Raw genomic sequence first — 16133 nt, forward strand, 5'->3', positions numbered from 1 at the left:
CAATAAAAAGAATAGAAGTAAAAAAAAATTTTTTTTAAAGCTCAATGGAATAAAATAGAATACATTTAGCAGAAATATAAATACAAGGAAGGTACTCAAAATAAATTTGCAGTAGGATATTTACTAGCCCCAAGGTTTGCCATAGTGCCCTATAAGCTCATTATAAAACTCACTGCCCTGGATCTGAACTCCTCCCTATGCAACTGGGTTCTGGACTTCCTGACGGGCCGCCCCCAGGTGGTGAACATAGGAAACATGACCTCCTCGACACTGATTCTCAGCACAGGGGCCCCACAATGGTGCATCCTCAGTTCCCTCCTGTATTCCCTTTATACCCACAACTGTGTGACCTCACATTTCAAACTCCATCATCAAGTTCTCTGACAACACAACAGTAGTAGGCATGATTACCGACAAGGACAAGGTGGCATACAGTTAGGAGGTAGGAACTCGGACGGCGTGGTGCCAGGTAAACAACTTCTCCCTCAACGTTAGAAAAAGAAAGGAGATGATTGTGGACTTCAGGAAGAACCAGGCTGGACACGCCCCTATCCTCATCAACGGGGACGCCGTGGAGACGGTCAGTATATTCAAATTCCTCGGCGTACACATCTCAGAGAAGCTGAAATGGTATAACTATCCGGACACCGTGGTGAAGAAGGTACGACAGTGACTTCAACACCCCCCGGCTACTCCCCCTATGAACGTTACCTTTTTTTTAAATGACCATTTTCATTACTTTATTTCACTTAGTCGTGCATGTTGTAGCTCAGAGCCTACGATTTTCACTGTACCCTTTAATCACACCCGCAACCCTGTACATGTGAGTATTAAAACACTCAATTTCTAAACTCAGTTTTCTCCTATCACAGCCATTAAACTCTGTAACTATTTTAAAGTCACCACTGGCCTCATGGTGAAATCCCTGAGCGGTTTCCTTCTTCTCTGGCAACTGATTTAGGAAGGATGCCTGTATCTTTGTAGTGACTCGGTGTAATTCATAACTTCACCATGCTCAGAGGGATATTCAATGTCTGCTTTTTTCTACCAATAGGTGCCCTTCTTTGCGAGGCATTGGAAAACGTCCCTGGTCTTTGTGGTTGAATCTGTGTTTGAAATTCACTGCTCGACTGGGGGACCTTTTCATTAAATTGAGTTGAGGAAACCGACCCCTTTTGCAACCTGATAGGCGGATGGTTTATGAACTGTTGGCAGGGGGACACAAGTGAATTACCGACTGGGCTGATTGCGTAGACACCAATGATTGTAAGTTTAAACATTTAATGTCATGTGCACAAGTACAGTGAAATGCCTTTCTTGCTAGCTTTAAACCCAACAATGCAGTAACCAATATATGTAATACTAAAACTAAAATAAGGTAGAACAAAAACACAATTAAATTATTGCACAATTCAAGACTTTGTTTATTTTTTCATACCACATAGGCTATACTTCAAAGTCAGTATAAAGAATATACTGTAAATACTCAATACTTCAAATAAACCAATAGCCGGCTTTCTGCTGGGCGGATTTGATTATGCTGACCAGCGGGCCACCGGGTATGATGTCACATCATTGGTCGAAAGCAGGGAGGGAGGGAGGCACGCCCTTCTCAAATCGAACAGTAATCTGCACCACTCGGTCATTTTGTCAACAAAGCAGCATGATGCATCGTCCAGAAACATACATCTATTTTTCATAAAATCAATGTTAGAATTGTCTAATTAGTTTTCATTGGGAAGGCAGATAAAGCGTTTTTATCAAAAGCAATCCATTTTGCATGGGAAACAGAATCCTAGTGATTACTACACTTGCTTAATTGCGTCACTTTTGTTTTGAGCAGACTTCACCGTGGGCTTTGAACGGGGCACCTGGCTCACCCCCGGGAGGCGGCCCAGTTCAACATCGAATGCAATCAACTTTCAGCCAATGTAAACCAAGTCTACACGGGCGCCCGGGCGAGATTAATCAAACCACCTCAAGGATTTACGCCACAGTGTTTGTGACGCTTGTCGTTTGGTGAGACGTAGACCCAGTGGCAATGGCGAGATTGAGAATACCCTGTCTGTTTTGTTGGGTTTTGACAAAGTTTATTCCTGATAAAGTCAGGTCAGGCAGAGAGTAAGAAATAGTCCCAAATCGGCTGAAAATCCAGCAGGTGCGTTTTTTCTGCTATTTTGCCCCCCAAGCAAGGAGTGTTTGTATGGAGGTCAATGAGAGGGTGACTTATTTGCTACGTGAGGTTTGTTTGATCGAATAGAAGTTTCGTTATGCTTAAATTGTTATGAGTGTACTGATATAAGTAGGACACGTGACATCCCTGCAACTTTGAGAATAAACACTTTATATCAGAGTTGTCTCGATGGTTATGCATATTCATAGCATGAGGTTAGTAGTGTAGTATCTCTCTCCATTGAAAACAGGCAGTTGATGTCAATATTTGAAAAAGGATTACAATAATGAGATGTATCCTCCAATTCAAAGAAAGGATAGGCGGGAGCTAGACAGCCCACTGTGCGGTTTTGTGGACAACGACTCCCATTGTTAGGGCGGAGAGACATGTATCTTGTCAGTATATCCATAATCTTTGGGTTAAGTTTTATTTGCTATTCTGTGAGGGTCTATGTTACAAACCCGCTTCGGTGCTTTAGGTGCCAAGGATTCGGACATGTTGCAACTGTGTAGAAGGGAGATCCCACGATTTGAGAAATGTGCAGGAGGGCATAGTCAGAGAGAGTGTACATTTGGGCTGGAGAAAGCACCGTGTGTCAACTGTGGGGGTGCCCATGCAGCTGGGGATCAGAAGTGCCCTGTGTGAGAAAGACAAGTTGAGATTGACAGAGTTCGAGTAGGGCAGAAACTTTTCTATGCTGAGATAGTGAAGAGAGTAGAGGATAGCCCAAGTGTGAGTGGGTTGACTGGAAGCCCCCCAGTGAGTATTCCTATGCCTGAAGAGAGAGAGCCATAGAGGATAAGTTTTAGTAAGGTTGGATTTCTTGCATTTATAGCCATGATAATCAACTGCACTGCACTGATGGAGTGGAAATCACAGAAGATAGATGTGGTAGTTGCAGCAACAGATACATATTTGGGTGTGAGAGATTTTAGTGCAGAAGATCTACAGGAAGTTTTGAGAGAAGGGGTTCCATCATCCCAGGTCGACGGTCTGGTGTAGGATCGTTTAGGGCCAAGTAGTGGAAAGGGGTGGTGGGTTTTGGGGGATAGTGTGTAGGTGCAGGGTTACATTATAGTGCAATTTAGGTTTTTCCCGTTCCCCGTTCCCCTTTTCTCTGAGTTCTGTCAAGACTGAATGGTCGAAAACACAGGAGAACTAGAAAACAGGAACTAACAAGAATCATGAGTACGGGAAAGTTATTTCTGGGTTTTAGGACTACTTTGGAGGAAGACCAATCATACCACTGGGCAGAAGATGGCGGAGGTGGATGTTTTGTTTGAAATTGATGGCGTGTCGAGTGGAGATGAGAGTGAGAAGGATTGGATTACAGTGGTCGTGGAGTCTAGTAAATCCAAGCCTAGTTCTGACTCTTTTTTTTATTTTAATTTTTTAAATTTTTTTATCCCATTTTCTCCCCAATTTTCGTGGTATCCAATCGCTAGTAATTACTACCTTGTCTCATCGCTACAACTCCCGTACGGGCTCGGGAGAGACGAAGGTCGAAAGCCATGCGTCCTCCGAAGCACAACCCAACCAGCCGTACTGCTTCTTAACACAGCGCGCCTCCAACCCGGAAGCCAGCCGCACCACTGTGTCGGAGGAAACACCGTGTACCTGGCCCCCTTGGCTGGCACGCACTGCGCCCGGCCCGCCACAGGAGTCGCTGGAGCGCGATGAGACAAGGATATCCCTACCGGCCAAACCCTCCCTACCCCGGACGACGCTATGCCAATTGTGCGTCGCCCCACGGACCTCCCGGTCGCGGCCGGCTGCGACAGAGCCTGGGCGCGAACCCAGAGACTCTGGTGGCGCAGTTAGCACTGCGATGCAGTGCCCTAGACCACTGCGCCACCCGGGAGGCCCCCGTTCTGACTATTTTTTTACTCAAGAGTGAGGGTGTTTGATCGATCAAGATACCTGGGAGATCCGTTTGAAGTCTCAATGAAAATTATAGATGCGTTAGATGAGGTGGCGTAAGTGGAAAATAACAAGATTTAAAAAAAATGTTGTATGTCCGAGGAGCAGAAGGAGCACGCTTTGCACCTGAAAAAGATATCGGATTGGAACGTATCGTATGTGGATCTGCGAAGCAGGGCGCCTATCAAGGGGGTGCAGAAGTGAGTGCAGAGGATATAACTGAAGAAGTAGAGGGAGTGGTTGGTGCACACCGACTGACCCGTATGGTCATCCTTTATTTTGTTATTTGAAGAAGAGTCTCTCCCGTCATACGTACATTTGGGTGATGTGAGATATCCTGTAAGAGCCTTTGTGCCCAAACCCTTCCGGTATGATAATGTAAACTATTGGGACATGTGTCAAGTGTATGTAGACATGCTGCAATTATGGTGGCGAGCATGCACCAGAATTCATGAAGTGCCTGTTGAATGAGGTGAAGGAGACCGAGGTGTCAAGAATAAGGGCTGTCCAGCATGTCTCCTATCCGGAGGCGGTGAGAAGAGTCGAAGAAGGGAGTAACTTTGAAGAAACCATGGTAGTTGGATTAGAGACATCAGTAAATGTCAGGATCCATTTGGTGAGCAACATGTTGCATGTTAAAACATGTGGACTTGTTTATTGCATTGGTTATAAACTGCACAGTGCAAACAAAGAAGAAATCTGAGAAAATAGGCATCATTGTGAGTGTGGCTGAACGTTTTTTGGGAGCCAGGGAATTTACAGCAGAGGCAAAATAAGGAATCCTGTCGAATGTTCCCGTCCACACAGGCCCCTGAGCCTGTTTAGGGATGTGATTTGGATTATCACTGAAGAAGTGGAGTATTTTTGTATTATGTCCCGCAATGGATTTTTGGGGTTTTGTTTCAATACCCCGTACAATAGGTGGCAGCAATACACCAATAGGTGTAGTCTGCCACAAAAGTTAAAAGAAGAAGAAGAATCATTCCTTTCTACAGGTGCAGCTAAATGAAGACTCGTCATACTGTTCTACAGGTGCATTGGGTAGGGCGTCGAGTTTTTGTTCTTCGAAATGATATTTCAATTGGAGTGGGCCACAGTTTCAACAATTACTTAACCATACATAGATTTTTGGATTAATAGAAAAGTTTTGATTTGAAAGTGACTATCGAAATCGGACACTTCACCAGCTTTGAAAACAAATAGAGCTTCAATTGTCGGGGCCGATATGTTTGTCGGCGGCTTGGTATCGGTGTTTGTCTTCCTTCATGCAACAGGTTAGTGCTCCTTCTGTCGATCAAACCTCCTCTTCTGGTTTTAGATTACGTTTCAATCGGTATATTGTATTGGAAAGACAAACTTGATGATTAAAACTATTACTAAACTACAACTACGTTTTTTTGGAAGCATAAGGACCTTATCTTTCACAGTAGTAATAAATAACAAATTGCTTATTGATACCTTTTATTTTATAGGGTTACTGTTCCCACATGGACTTCTCAATGTTACAGCGCTTGTTTACAGAATACTGAGGGAAGATGAAGGCTGCTACCTGGGTTTATTAACGTTAGTTGTCTAGCTTGATCAGAACACATATGTGTAAACTAAAAATAAAAAATTAACTGTAGGAAGTGTAGTTACACGAAGCCAACTGTGGGCGCTGAAAACCCTACGGAGAGAAGGATATTCGATTGCCTGGAAACCCGACGTTGAATTGCATTGAATTCTACCTCGGGTAAAAATGTATTTTGGATCAGAAAAGTTTCCTCATTACCTTTTGCCTGTACTGTCTTTCGTTGTCGGACCCCAGTAAGATTAGCTTTCGCTAATGGGGATCCTAATAAATCAAATCAAGCCAGCATGTTGAAAAAAGTGACATTTAAACACGCTCTACCGGTTGTTACCGCTGTTGTTTCTTCTGACGGTAGGAATGTGAGAGTATCCACAGGAAAGTATACCGGAATTCAACATTATGACTTGTTGAGTTCCTGTGAGGGAACTTAAAAAAAATATCCGAACACTTTTTTTGGTTCCAGGCAAGTTTTTCGAATTCATCTGCAGCCGAATTGTTTACTTTGCTGTCTTAACCATTGAGTAATGAATGGAAGATGACTTTTTCAGAGTTGGGGACACAACAAGAATTCTTACCCTTTTTAAGTATGGCTACTATGGTGCATTCATGTCTTTTAATTAGGTGTTGGAGATAGAACAATTTAACAAATTGGGATCAATAAACTAATAGGCTTCTCTTTAGATTGTCATTTTAGACAGTGCAACACAGCTTCAAATAAATCAGCCCTCAGGACTATTAGCTTAGTTTCAAGAGTTGAATGAAATATTGGTCTAGAAGGCCTTTAAACATTCATAAAATCAGTGCAAGGGGACCTATACTTTCCACCTGTTATGTGGTTATTGCTTTACCTTGGAAAACCTAGCTCTCCCTCCCCACCTCCGAAACTCACACGACAAGCAAACAAGAGACAATTCTCTGGTTTCATTTTACACACTGTAGACTTAGTTCCCATGCTTTTATCTGGACAAACCATTATTCTAAATGGGGCAAACCAAACTGTTTTCACTCAGTTCACACAGTCACCACTGCTACCGTCAGATAAAATCTGATGAGTTGAGATTGATAAATGAGAATGGAGGTTGAGATTGCTTTGTAACTGAGCAGCGCAGTGGGAGCTCTACTGTACAAGATGTACCCTGGACATATAATATCCTCTCTTAATACAACTTCACAGATGCAATAGTGTGTAGAACTGAGCTAAGCTATCCTGTCCTCCATGTACCTGATGAGGCCCATACCAATGTTCCCTCTGTTTTTCACCACTGAGCAAATTTCAGGTTTGCTGAGCACAAACTTGAATGTTGTGAGACTTCTGTGCAACTTCCAGTGTGCGTTTACTGTGCACATAGGCTGTACTCACTTTTTAAGTTAGTTTCTCAGACAGTGATCAAGTAGGCTACTGTGGCTGTTTGATCTTTAATATAGGCCTACCATCAAACAATGGAGAAAATGCATCCCGTAACATTTTAACATGTAAATAGCTATCATTCAGCCTACAGTAGCAGCCATTGTGTGGTGTTCAATGTAGGCCTACATTCCATGAGTCTTTAAAAAACAAACATGCAGGGCTTGACATTAACCTGTTTATCCACTTGTCATTCAGACAAGGAGGTGGCTGAAAATGTTTGATGCAAGAAACCACTTCAAAAAATCAAATGCATTATTATTCCCATACCACTATTACAAAGAATTAGGGCTGGGAGATATGGCCAAAATATAATTTCACGGTAATTAACATTTTTTTGATGGTATGACTGTTTTTGAATAATAGTTTTGCGTGAACCTAGGGTGGCAACATATACATTTGAAGTGATTTCAATGGTACTTTCTCCATTCTATTGCCAATATATCACAGCTAAGGGCTGTTCTTACACAATGCGGAGTGCCTGGATACAGCCCTTAGCTGTGGTATATTTGCCATATACCACAAACCCACGAGGTGCCTTATTGCTATTAGTAACTGTCTCCCAACGTGATTAGAGCAGTACAAATGAATGTTTTGTCATACCTGTGGTCTGATATCACGGCAGTCAGGGCTCGAACCACCCAGTTTATAATGTTCAATTCATCTATAACCAAAAACCATTTTCATACATTTCTGCATTTCTTGCTCTCAGTTAAGGTAGCAAAAATTGTATTCATGTTGCGAACATTAATACGTTGCGTGTTGCTCTTTGATTTAGAAGCACAAACAACATGCTGATTTAGGTCTACACCATCACTAGCATTATCAGGCTGTATAGCTAATTACGTTCGTGCAGACTCAGTACATTTATTAGTTGACTAGCATTAGCCGCTAACACAATTTAGGCCCAACTTGTTAAGAAAAGACAAGCTAGTTTGCAGAAGTAAGAAACAAGCTAGTGTAATTATAGAACGCTAGTGGGTTTATATTAAGAAGCAATGTTAACAGCATAGTTGTCATTGTTGCTTGTGCTGCATTGACCATGCAGACATTCCCTTAAGAAGACGCCGACCGACATGGAAGCTCTGCTTCTAGCTCTTAACCTGTTGGGGATGGGGGCGCTGTTTAGACTACTTATGCTAATGTGGCTAATTTTTTAAACGGCTTCCCACAAAATCCTTGATCGTACAATATGCATATTATTATTATTATTGGATAGAAAACAGTCTATAGTTTCTATAGGAGTTGAAATTTTGTCTCTAAGTGGAACAGAGCCCATTCTACAGCAATTTCCCTGACATGGAGTCAGATTTGAGAAATGTTGGCCTCTCTTCTGAAGTCATTTAAAAGGGCACTGTCGTTGCTATGACTATACGGACACTTCTTACGTCTTCCCCTGGATGCCTTTACGTGATGACGATTCCAACGGGGTCGATTGCACGTTCACAGGCCCTACAAATGAAAAAACCCTGAAGCTAGTCATTCTTTGGGAGCTGCGTCATGAGCAAAGTGGACACCGGCGCGCACCTGTTCCAAGCGTTAGTTTAGCCTGTTATATTTCTCCGGTCATCTTTTCACTCGTTATAGGAGTTAAAAACATCATAAGGTAGTTAATTTAAAGCGTTTTATAGCAATTTATATCCGTTTAGTGCGATTTTGGGACATTTATTTTTGCAACGATGTGAAAAGTTGGGCACGCTTTTCAGTTCATCCCGAACGCAGTTGACTTTTCCACATGGCAAGAGGACAGCTTTCCACCAAAAGACGATTTCTCCCAAGAAAGGATCCTTTGCCCAAGATACTGATGGAAGAACAGCTCAAGGTAGGACATTTTTATTATGATAAATCGTGTTTCTGTCGAAACATTTTAGTGGCTTAGGACGCCATGTTTTTTGACGTAGCTTCGCTTGGCGCAAACTGTATTGAAAAGTAAGGATAAATTAAAAAATGTAATAACGCAATTGTATTAAGAATTAAATTGTCTATCAATCCCTGTCCACCCTATATTTTTTAGTCACGTTTATGAGTATTTATGTATAAGAGTAGATCACTGTCTAAGTGGCGCAAGGACAAATTCTGACCAGCTGAGTTACATTTCACATTGTCTAACCATGATTTTGGTGGCTAAATATAAACATTTTCGATCAAACTGTATATGCATGTTGTAATGTGATGTTACAGGAGTGTCATCGGAAGAATTCTGAGAAGGTTAGTGAAAAAATTAATATATTTTTGGCGATGTTGACGTTATCGCCCACTTTGGCTAGAATCAATGCTGGGCTGCTATGTGCTATGTGCTATGCTAATATAACGATTTATTGTGTTTTCGCTGTAAGACACTTAGAAAATCTGAAATATTGTCTGTATTCACAGGATCTGTGTCTTTCGATTCGTGTATGCTGTGTATTTTTACGAAATGTTTGATGATTAGTAGTTAGGTAAACACGTTGCTCATTGTAATTATTCTAGTCCATTTGTGATGGTGGGTGCAATTGTAAACTATGCCATATACCTGAAATATGCACTTTTTTCTAACAAAACCTATCCCATACCATAAATATGTTATCAGACTGTCATCTAATGAGTTTTTTTGTTGGTTAGGGGCTATAAATATCTTAGTTTAGCCGAATTGGTGATGGCTACTGGTGTTGGTGGACAAATAAAAGATGGTGGATTATGCTAATGTGTTTTTAGGTAATAGATGTACATCTTTACATATTGTGTCTTCCCTGTAAAACATTTTAAAAATCGGAAATGTTGACTGGATTCATAAGATCTGTGTCTTTCATTAGCTGTATTGGACTTTAATGTGTGAAAGTTAAATATTTTAAAAAAATATTTTTTTTGAATTTCGCGGCACTGGTTTTTCAGTGGGGGGGGGGGGGGGGGTGTGCCGCTAGCGCCACGCTGATCCTAGACAGGAAATTTTGCAGTTTTTAAAATGTTATTTTTTTAAACATTAGTCCAGAATGTTTTTTTGTGTATTCGTAGTGGACTTCAAGGCAGAGTATATTACTCGCTAATGTTCAGTCCCTGGACAATGAAGTAGATGAGTTCAGGGCAAGGATCTCCTTCCAGAGACATCAGGGACTATAACATACTGTTTCACAGAATCATGGCTCTCTCTGGATTTACTTTCCCCGTCCATACAGCCAGTTGTGTTCTCAGTACATTGCGCAGACAGGAATAAAGAACTCTCCGGGAAGAAGAAAGGCGGTGGTGTATGTTTCATGACTAACTACTCATGGTGTGATTGTGATAATGTACAGGAACTCAAGTCCATTTGTTTACCATACCTAGAATACCGACGTATTATCTCCCAAGATAATTATTTTGTTATAGTCACAGCCGTGTATATTTCCCCCAAGCTGATAACACTATGGTCCTCAAGAAACTACACTGGACTTTGTACAAACTGGAAACCACATCCTGAGGCTGCATTTATTGTAGTTGGGGATTTTAACAATTCAAATTTGAGGAAAATGCTAACAAAGTTCTATCAATACATTTGCCTGTAGTACTCACACTTCAACTCAAGTCCATTGTTACACTCCCTTCTGGCATGGCTACAAGGCCCTCTCCTGCACTCCCTTTGGGCAAATCAGATCATGACTCCATTCGGCTCCTTCCTTCCTATAGGCTCAAACTCAAAAAGGAAGTAGCCATGTTAAGGTCTATTCAATGCTGGTCTGACCAATCGGAATCCATGCTTCAAGATTGTTTTGATCACGAGGACTGGGATATGTTCCGGGTAGCCTCGGAGAATAACATTGACCTATACATGGTGACTGAGTTCATCAGGAAGTGTATAGGGGATGTTGTTCACACTGTGACTAAAACCTACCCAAACCAAAAACTGTGGATAGATGACTGTTTGCTCAACTTAAAGCGCAAACCACCACATTAAAGGTTAAATTATATATTTGAAAAATGTACCACTGCAAGGTGACTTAGAATATGGTCAAAATACAAACCGTGTCAACAGGGTCTACAGACGGTCAAGGCAGTCAGTCAAACCAGCCACGTGGCGGACAGTCTTGCTCCTGGATAAGCTAAACCCTTTCTTCGCCCGCGTTGGATAAGTACCGCGCCCCGCTCCCAAGGTCTGTGGGCTCCTTCTCCGTGGTCGCCGTGAGTAAGACATTTAAGCGTGTTAACCCTCGCAAGGCTGCCGGCCCAGATGGCATCCCTAGCCACGTCTTAAGAACATGCGCAGACCAGCCGGCTGGAGTGTTTATGGACATATTCAATCTCTCCCGATCCCAGTCTGCTGTCCCACTTGCTTCAATATGTCCACCATTGTTCTTGTACCCAAGAAAGCAAAGGTAACTGAACTAAATGATTATTGCCTTGTAGAACTCATTTCTGTCATCATGAAGTGCTTTGCGAATAGTCAAGGATCATATCTCCTCCACCTTACCTGACACCCTAGACCCACTTCAATTTGCATACCGCCCCAATAGATGCAAAGAGGATGCCATCGCACTGCACACAACCTCTACTATGCTGATCCTCAACACAGGGGCCCCATAAGGGTGTTTGCTCAGCCCCCTCCTGTACTCCATGTTCACCCATGACTGTGTGGCCACGCATGCCTCCAACTCAATCATTTAAGTTTGGAGACGACACAACAGTAGTAGGCCTGACAACAACAATGACTAGATGGCTTAAAGGGAGGAGGTGAGGGCCTTTGAGGAATGGTGCCAGGAGAATAAATAACCTCTCCCTCAATGTCAACAAAACAAAGGAGCTGATCGTGGACTTCAGGAGCCCGAAGAGGGAGCAAGCCCCTATACACATTCACGGGACTGCAGTGGAGAAGGTGAAGAGCTTCAAGTTCCCACAGCGTACACATCACTGGCAATCTGAAATGATCCACCCAGTGTTGTGGATAGGGGCGTGTAGTCCAACCACACTGGGCTACAGCGCCTTTTCAACCTCGGGAGATTGATCATTTCTTGGCCCTTAAGATCCTCACTAAGTAAGCTTATTCAAGCCTGTCTCAAAATAAAATACTACCGCTTTTTGAGAAAAAAAAAAGAAGAAGCTCTACCCAACTATTTTCAAAGATGTCTAAAGTGACTGACCGGCTCAACGGTCTTATGTAACAACCTTTTTTTAACATTGGATAAAATTAGACTTGGAGCTACAAAATTGTATCATACACTACATTTGAGGAACAATGGGAAAGTTATTCTGCTTTGAAAAGTTGATAAACTTGTATACTCACTTTTGAGAAAATGGCCTTTGAATGTTTTGGGACTACTATTGGAGAGCCCTTTGTCTACTTCCATTTAGCATTGTTCACACCCTCTTATGCTTTAGCCCCACCCATCTAGTTGAGGGTTGATCCAAGCGTTCTGCACTAACAGCAGTCAAGCTAACTTGCTAGTTACTTCCAGACAAATGAGTGAACAGCTCACTAAACATTACTTACCCTAGCAGAGCTGTTTAGGCTGTTTTCATGTTATCCAGAGTGTTGGTGACTAACTGTGCCGTCAGGTTGTCCTTTTGTAAATTGAGCGTTTCGCTCTCGGAGCGGCCTACTGGATGCTCTGGCCGACGAGTAGGGTTGATCCGATCGTTCTCACAGCTTGGGTGCTTGACTGTCGTTCACTGGCTAGCTTGCTAGCTACTTCCAGACACATGAGAGTACAACCTACTCTGACAATTTTACTCGCCCTAGCAGAGCTGGTTAGGCTGTTTTCATGTTATCCAAGCGTTGGTGACTAACTGCTGCTGGCAACAATTTAAATTGTATTTTTTGCCAACGTTTACTGACACCAGCCATATTCAACTGGTGTTGAGCGTTCGTAAATTCATCAGTTTTTCTGCGCTCTGGCACACAGACGAGTGCTCTGAAATCTGAGTAGATGGCCTGACTGAATTTACGAACGCACCCGAAATTGTTACTTTCATAATGGAGTCTTAAGACATGTAGCTAGCTAAACAATTAACCATAATCCCAACTCATTACATTAATACGCTGCATACATCTGCAGGTAGCTAACCTACCAGGATCAATGTTAACCTTCGGTGAGAACTAGCCAAGCAAATGGCTCTGAGATTTGAATAATAAGATCATATGTGTAATGTTAGCAAGCCAGCACTTTAACTTGAAATTAAACTACTTTCTGTCAATTAGAAATGTGTAATCTCTGAATGTCTTACCCGTATACATCATGGATGGATGCGTCTCCGGTCGGATGCCATGGTTGCCCTTAGTTTGAAGATGTAATTCGGAGACCTGTGTTTTCTCATCTCCTTAGCTATTATACTCCTAGCTTCCTGAAACGGGTCACAAATGTAGATGTTTTGTGCTCTTGCTGGAAGCAATCACTCCCATGTTGATGACTACAAATGATCTATACTGAACAAAATTATAAACGAAACGTGACGTGTTGGTCCCATTTTTATTTAAAAAAAATTGTTCATGATCTGAAATAAAACATCACAAATGTTCCATACTGTATGCACAAAAAGCTTATTTCTGTCATTCTGTGCACAAATTTGTTTACATCCCTGTAAGCGGTGCGCATGTCAGCTGTTTGTTCACCCGCACCCGCCCGCAATGGCTAATAACCCTTCCACAACCACGAACTATATGTGAAAATCTGAGGCCCGCACCCAACCCGCGCTACAGACGGACTGCATCATTTTTTTTGATGGGGGGGGGGGTGAATGGGTTTGTTTTGCCTGATTGTAGTTAGTTTTCTGCTTATTTCTGGCTTTGTAAGTTAACTTGTCTATAATTAGATACATGTAGCTTCTCCTTTGTCCTGTTGCCCTTGAAGAGAAAAAAAAACCTTGTTCAACAGAATGTAATAGAATGCGTCAATCTAGTTTACATTGGTAAAATTCTCCTCTTTCGTGGAACAATGACGTTTTTGGACTGGGGAGAAAATACAATAAAGCAATACATATTTTATGGGTGTAATACTATCAGCTTTTATGAAGACAGCACCTCTACATGTTTTATAACTGAGCATTGCATTCTCAAGATGCAGAAAGAAATGTGTACATTTGTCATTTTCTGCAGGAGTTATGGCTGTAGCTCTATTCAAAAGGATCTAGTGTTACTAGACTACTGGTTATGTATTTATTGCCCCAAAATGTCATTTATTCCAAAGTATGTTTCAGATGGGATACATATTTTCCAAAGTAGCCCCTTTTTTAAAATTAATGAAAATTAAATGACAGTTATGATGGAATCCTAGGGTTTTTTGTCCAGTTAACTCAAGCTTGGTTCCTAAGTTTTTCTAAACCATATCAAACCATCTTTGGTGTAGTGTCGCCATAATCATTAGGATTTTTTAATGATCCGCAGAAGAAGACGTCCTAAATGCCTTCAGATGTGAGCTTAACTGCTAACTTGATATGTGTGTTTAGGCTATGGATGAGAAAGTGAACTTGTTCCAAACGTGTAGCTCAGTTATATGCTGCATTGCAATTTATACAGCGCTTTCGGATTATTCAGACCCCTTTTTTCACATGTTACGTTTATAGCCTTATACTAAAAGGGATTCATTTGCCCCCCCCCCCCTCTCAATCTACACACAATACCTCATAATGAGAATGCAAAAACAGGTTTTTAGAAATTGTTGCAAATTTTATTGAAGAAAAAAAATTTTTTTACATAAGGATTCAGACCATTCACTCAGATATTTGTTGAAGCACCTTTGGCAGTGATGACCGCATCGAGTCTTCTTGGGTATGACGCTACAAGCTTTGCACACCTGTATTTGGGGAGTTCCTCCCATTTTCTTCTCTGCAGATCCTCTCAAGCTCTGTCCGGTTGGATGGGGAGTGTCGCTGGACAGCTATTTTCAGGTCTCTCCAGAGATGTTCAGTCGGGTTCAAGTCCGGGCTCTGGCTTTTCTCAGTTCATCTTTCCCTGACTAGTCCTGACTAGTCTCCCAGTCCCTGCTGCTGAAAAACATCCCCACTGCATGATGCTGCCACCACCATGCTTCACTGTAGGGATGGTGCCATGTGTCCTCCACACGTGACACTTGGCATTCAGGCCAAAGAGTTCAATCTTGATTTCATCAGACCAGAGAATCTTGTTTCTGCTTTAGGTGCCTTTTGGCAAACTCCAAATGAGCTGTCATGTGCGTTTTACTGGGTGGCTTCCGTCTGTCTACTCTACCATAAAGGCCTGATTTGTGGAGTCCTTCAGAGATGGTTGTCCTTCTGGAAGAGTCTCCCATCTCCACAGAGGAGCTCTGTCAGTGACGATCGGATACTTGGTCACCTCCCTGACCAATTCCCTTCTCCCCCGATTGCTCAGTTTGGCCTAGGCGGCCAGGCCGGGCAGTCTTGGTCGTTCCAAACTTCTTCCATTTTATGAATGATGGATGCCACTGTTTTTGGGGACCTTCATTACAGCAGAAATGTTTTGGTCCCCTTCCCCAGATCTGTGCTTTGACACAATCCTGCCTCAGAGCTCTACAGACAATGCTTTCGATCTCATGGCTTGGTTTTTGCTCTGACATGCACTGCCAACTGTGGGTCCTTGTTATATAGACAGGTGTGCTTTTCCAAATGTCCAATCAATTGAATTGAACTCTGGTGGACTCCAAGTTGTAGAAACATATCAAGGATGATCAATGGGAACAGGATGCCCCTGAGCTCAATATCGAGTCTCTACCTTGTACATATTACCTAAACTAACCGGTGCCCCTGCACATTGACTCTGTACTGGTACCCCCTGTATATAGCCTCGCTACTGTCATTTTACTGCTGCTCTTTAACTATTTGTGTTTATTTTTTTTTACAAATTTTTTTTTTCTTAAGTGCGTTGTTGGTTAAGGACTTGTAAGTAAGCATTTCACAGTGCATGTGACAAATAAAATTAGATTTAAGTGAGGGGTGCAATATTGTTTTAATGATGCATTCGGTGATCAATTCATTCCCACAAAACGTATAAACAAACATTCACTGTGAAAGTAGGTTCATGTAGGCCATTCATACAATTTATCGAATCAGTTTCCTTGCTCAAACTGTGAGCAACACCTGAAACTCTGACATTTTCTCTCAAAACAGGGATGTCAATTTGCAAGGGA

General features: G+C 42.1%; 1 protein-coding gene across 1 annotated transcript in view; it reads left to right on the top strand.

The window, feature by feature from the left end:
* The first annotated feature begins 5131 nt into the window (after positions 1 to 5131).
* The window catches only part of f11r.1 (F11 receptor, tandem duplicate 1), a 36913-nt gene continuing 25911 nt past the window's right edge, over positions 5132 to 16133 (top strand). The window contains exon 1 of the mRNA XM_055942930.1: positions 5132 to 5367. Coding sequence (XP_055798905.1) covers positions 5319 to 5367 — 49 coding nt within the window. The 5' untranslated portion in view covers positions 5132 to 5318. The remainder of the gene's footprint in view (positions 5368 to 16133) is intronic.

This window comes from Salvelinus fontinalis, chromosome 13 (assembly GCF_029448725.1).
Source record: "Salvelinus fontinalis isolate EN_2023a chromosome 13, ASM2944872v1, whole genome shotgun sequence".
In the NCBI taxonomy this organism is placed as follows: Eukaryota; Metazoa; Chordata; class Actinopteri; order Salmoniformes; family Salmonidae; genus Salvelinus; species Salvelinus fontinalis.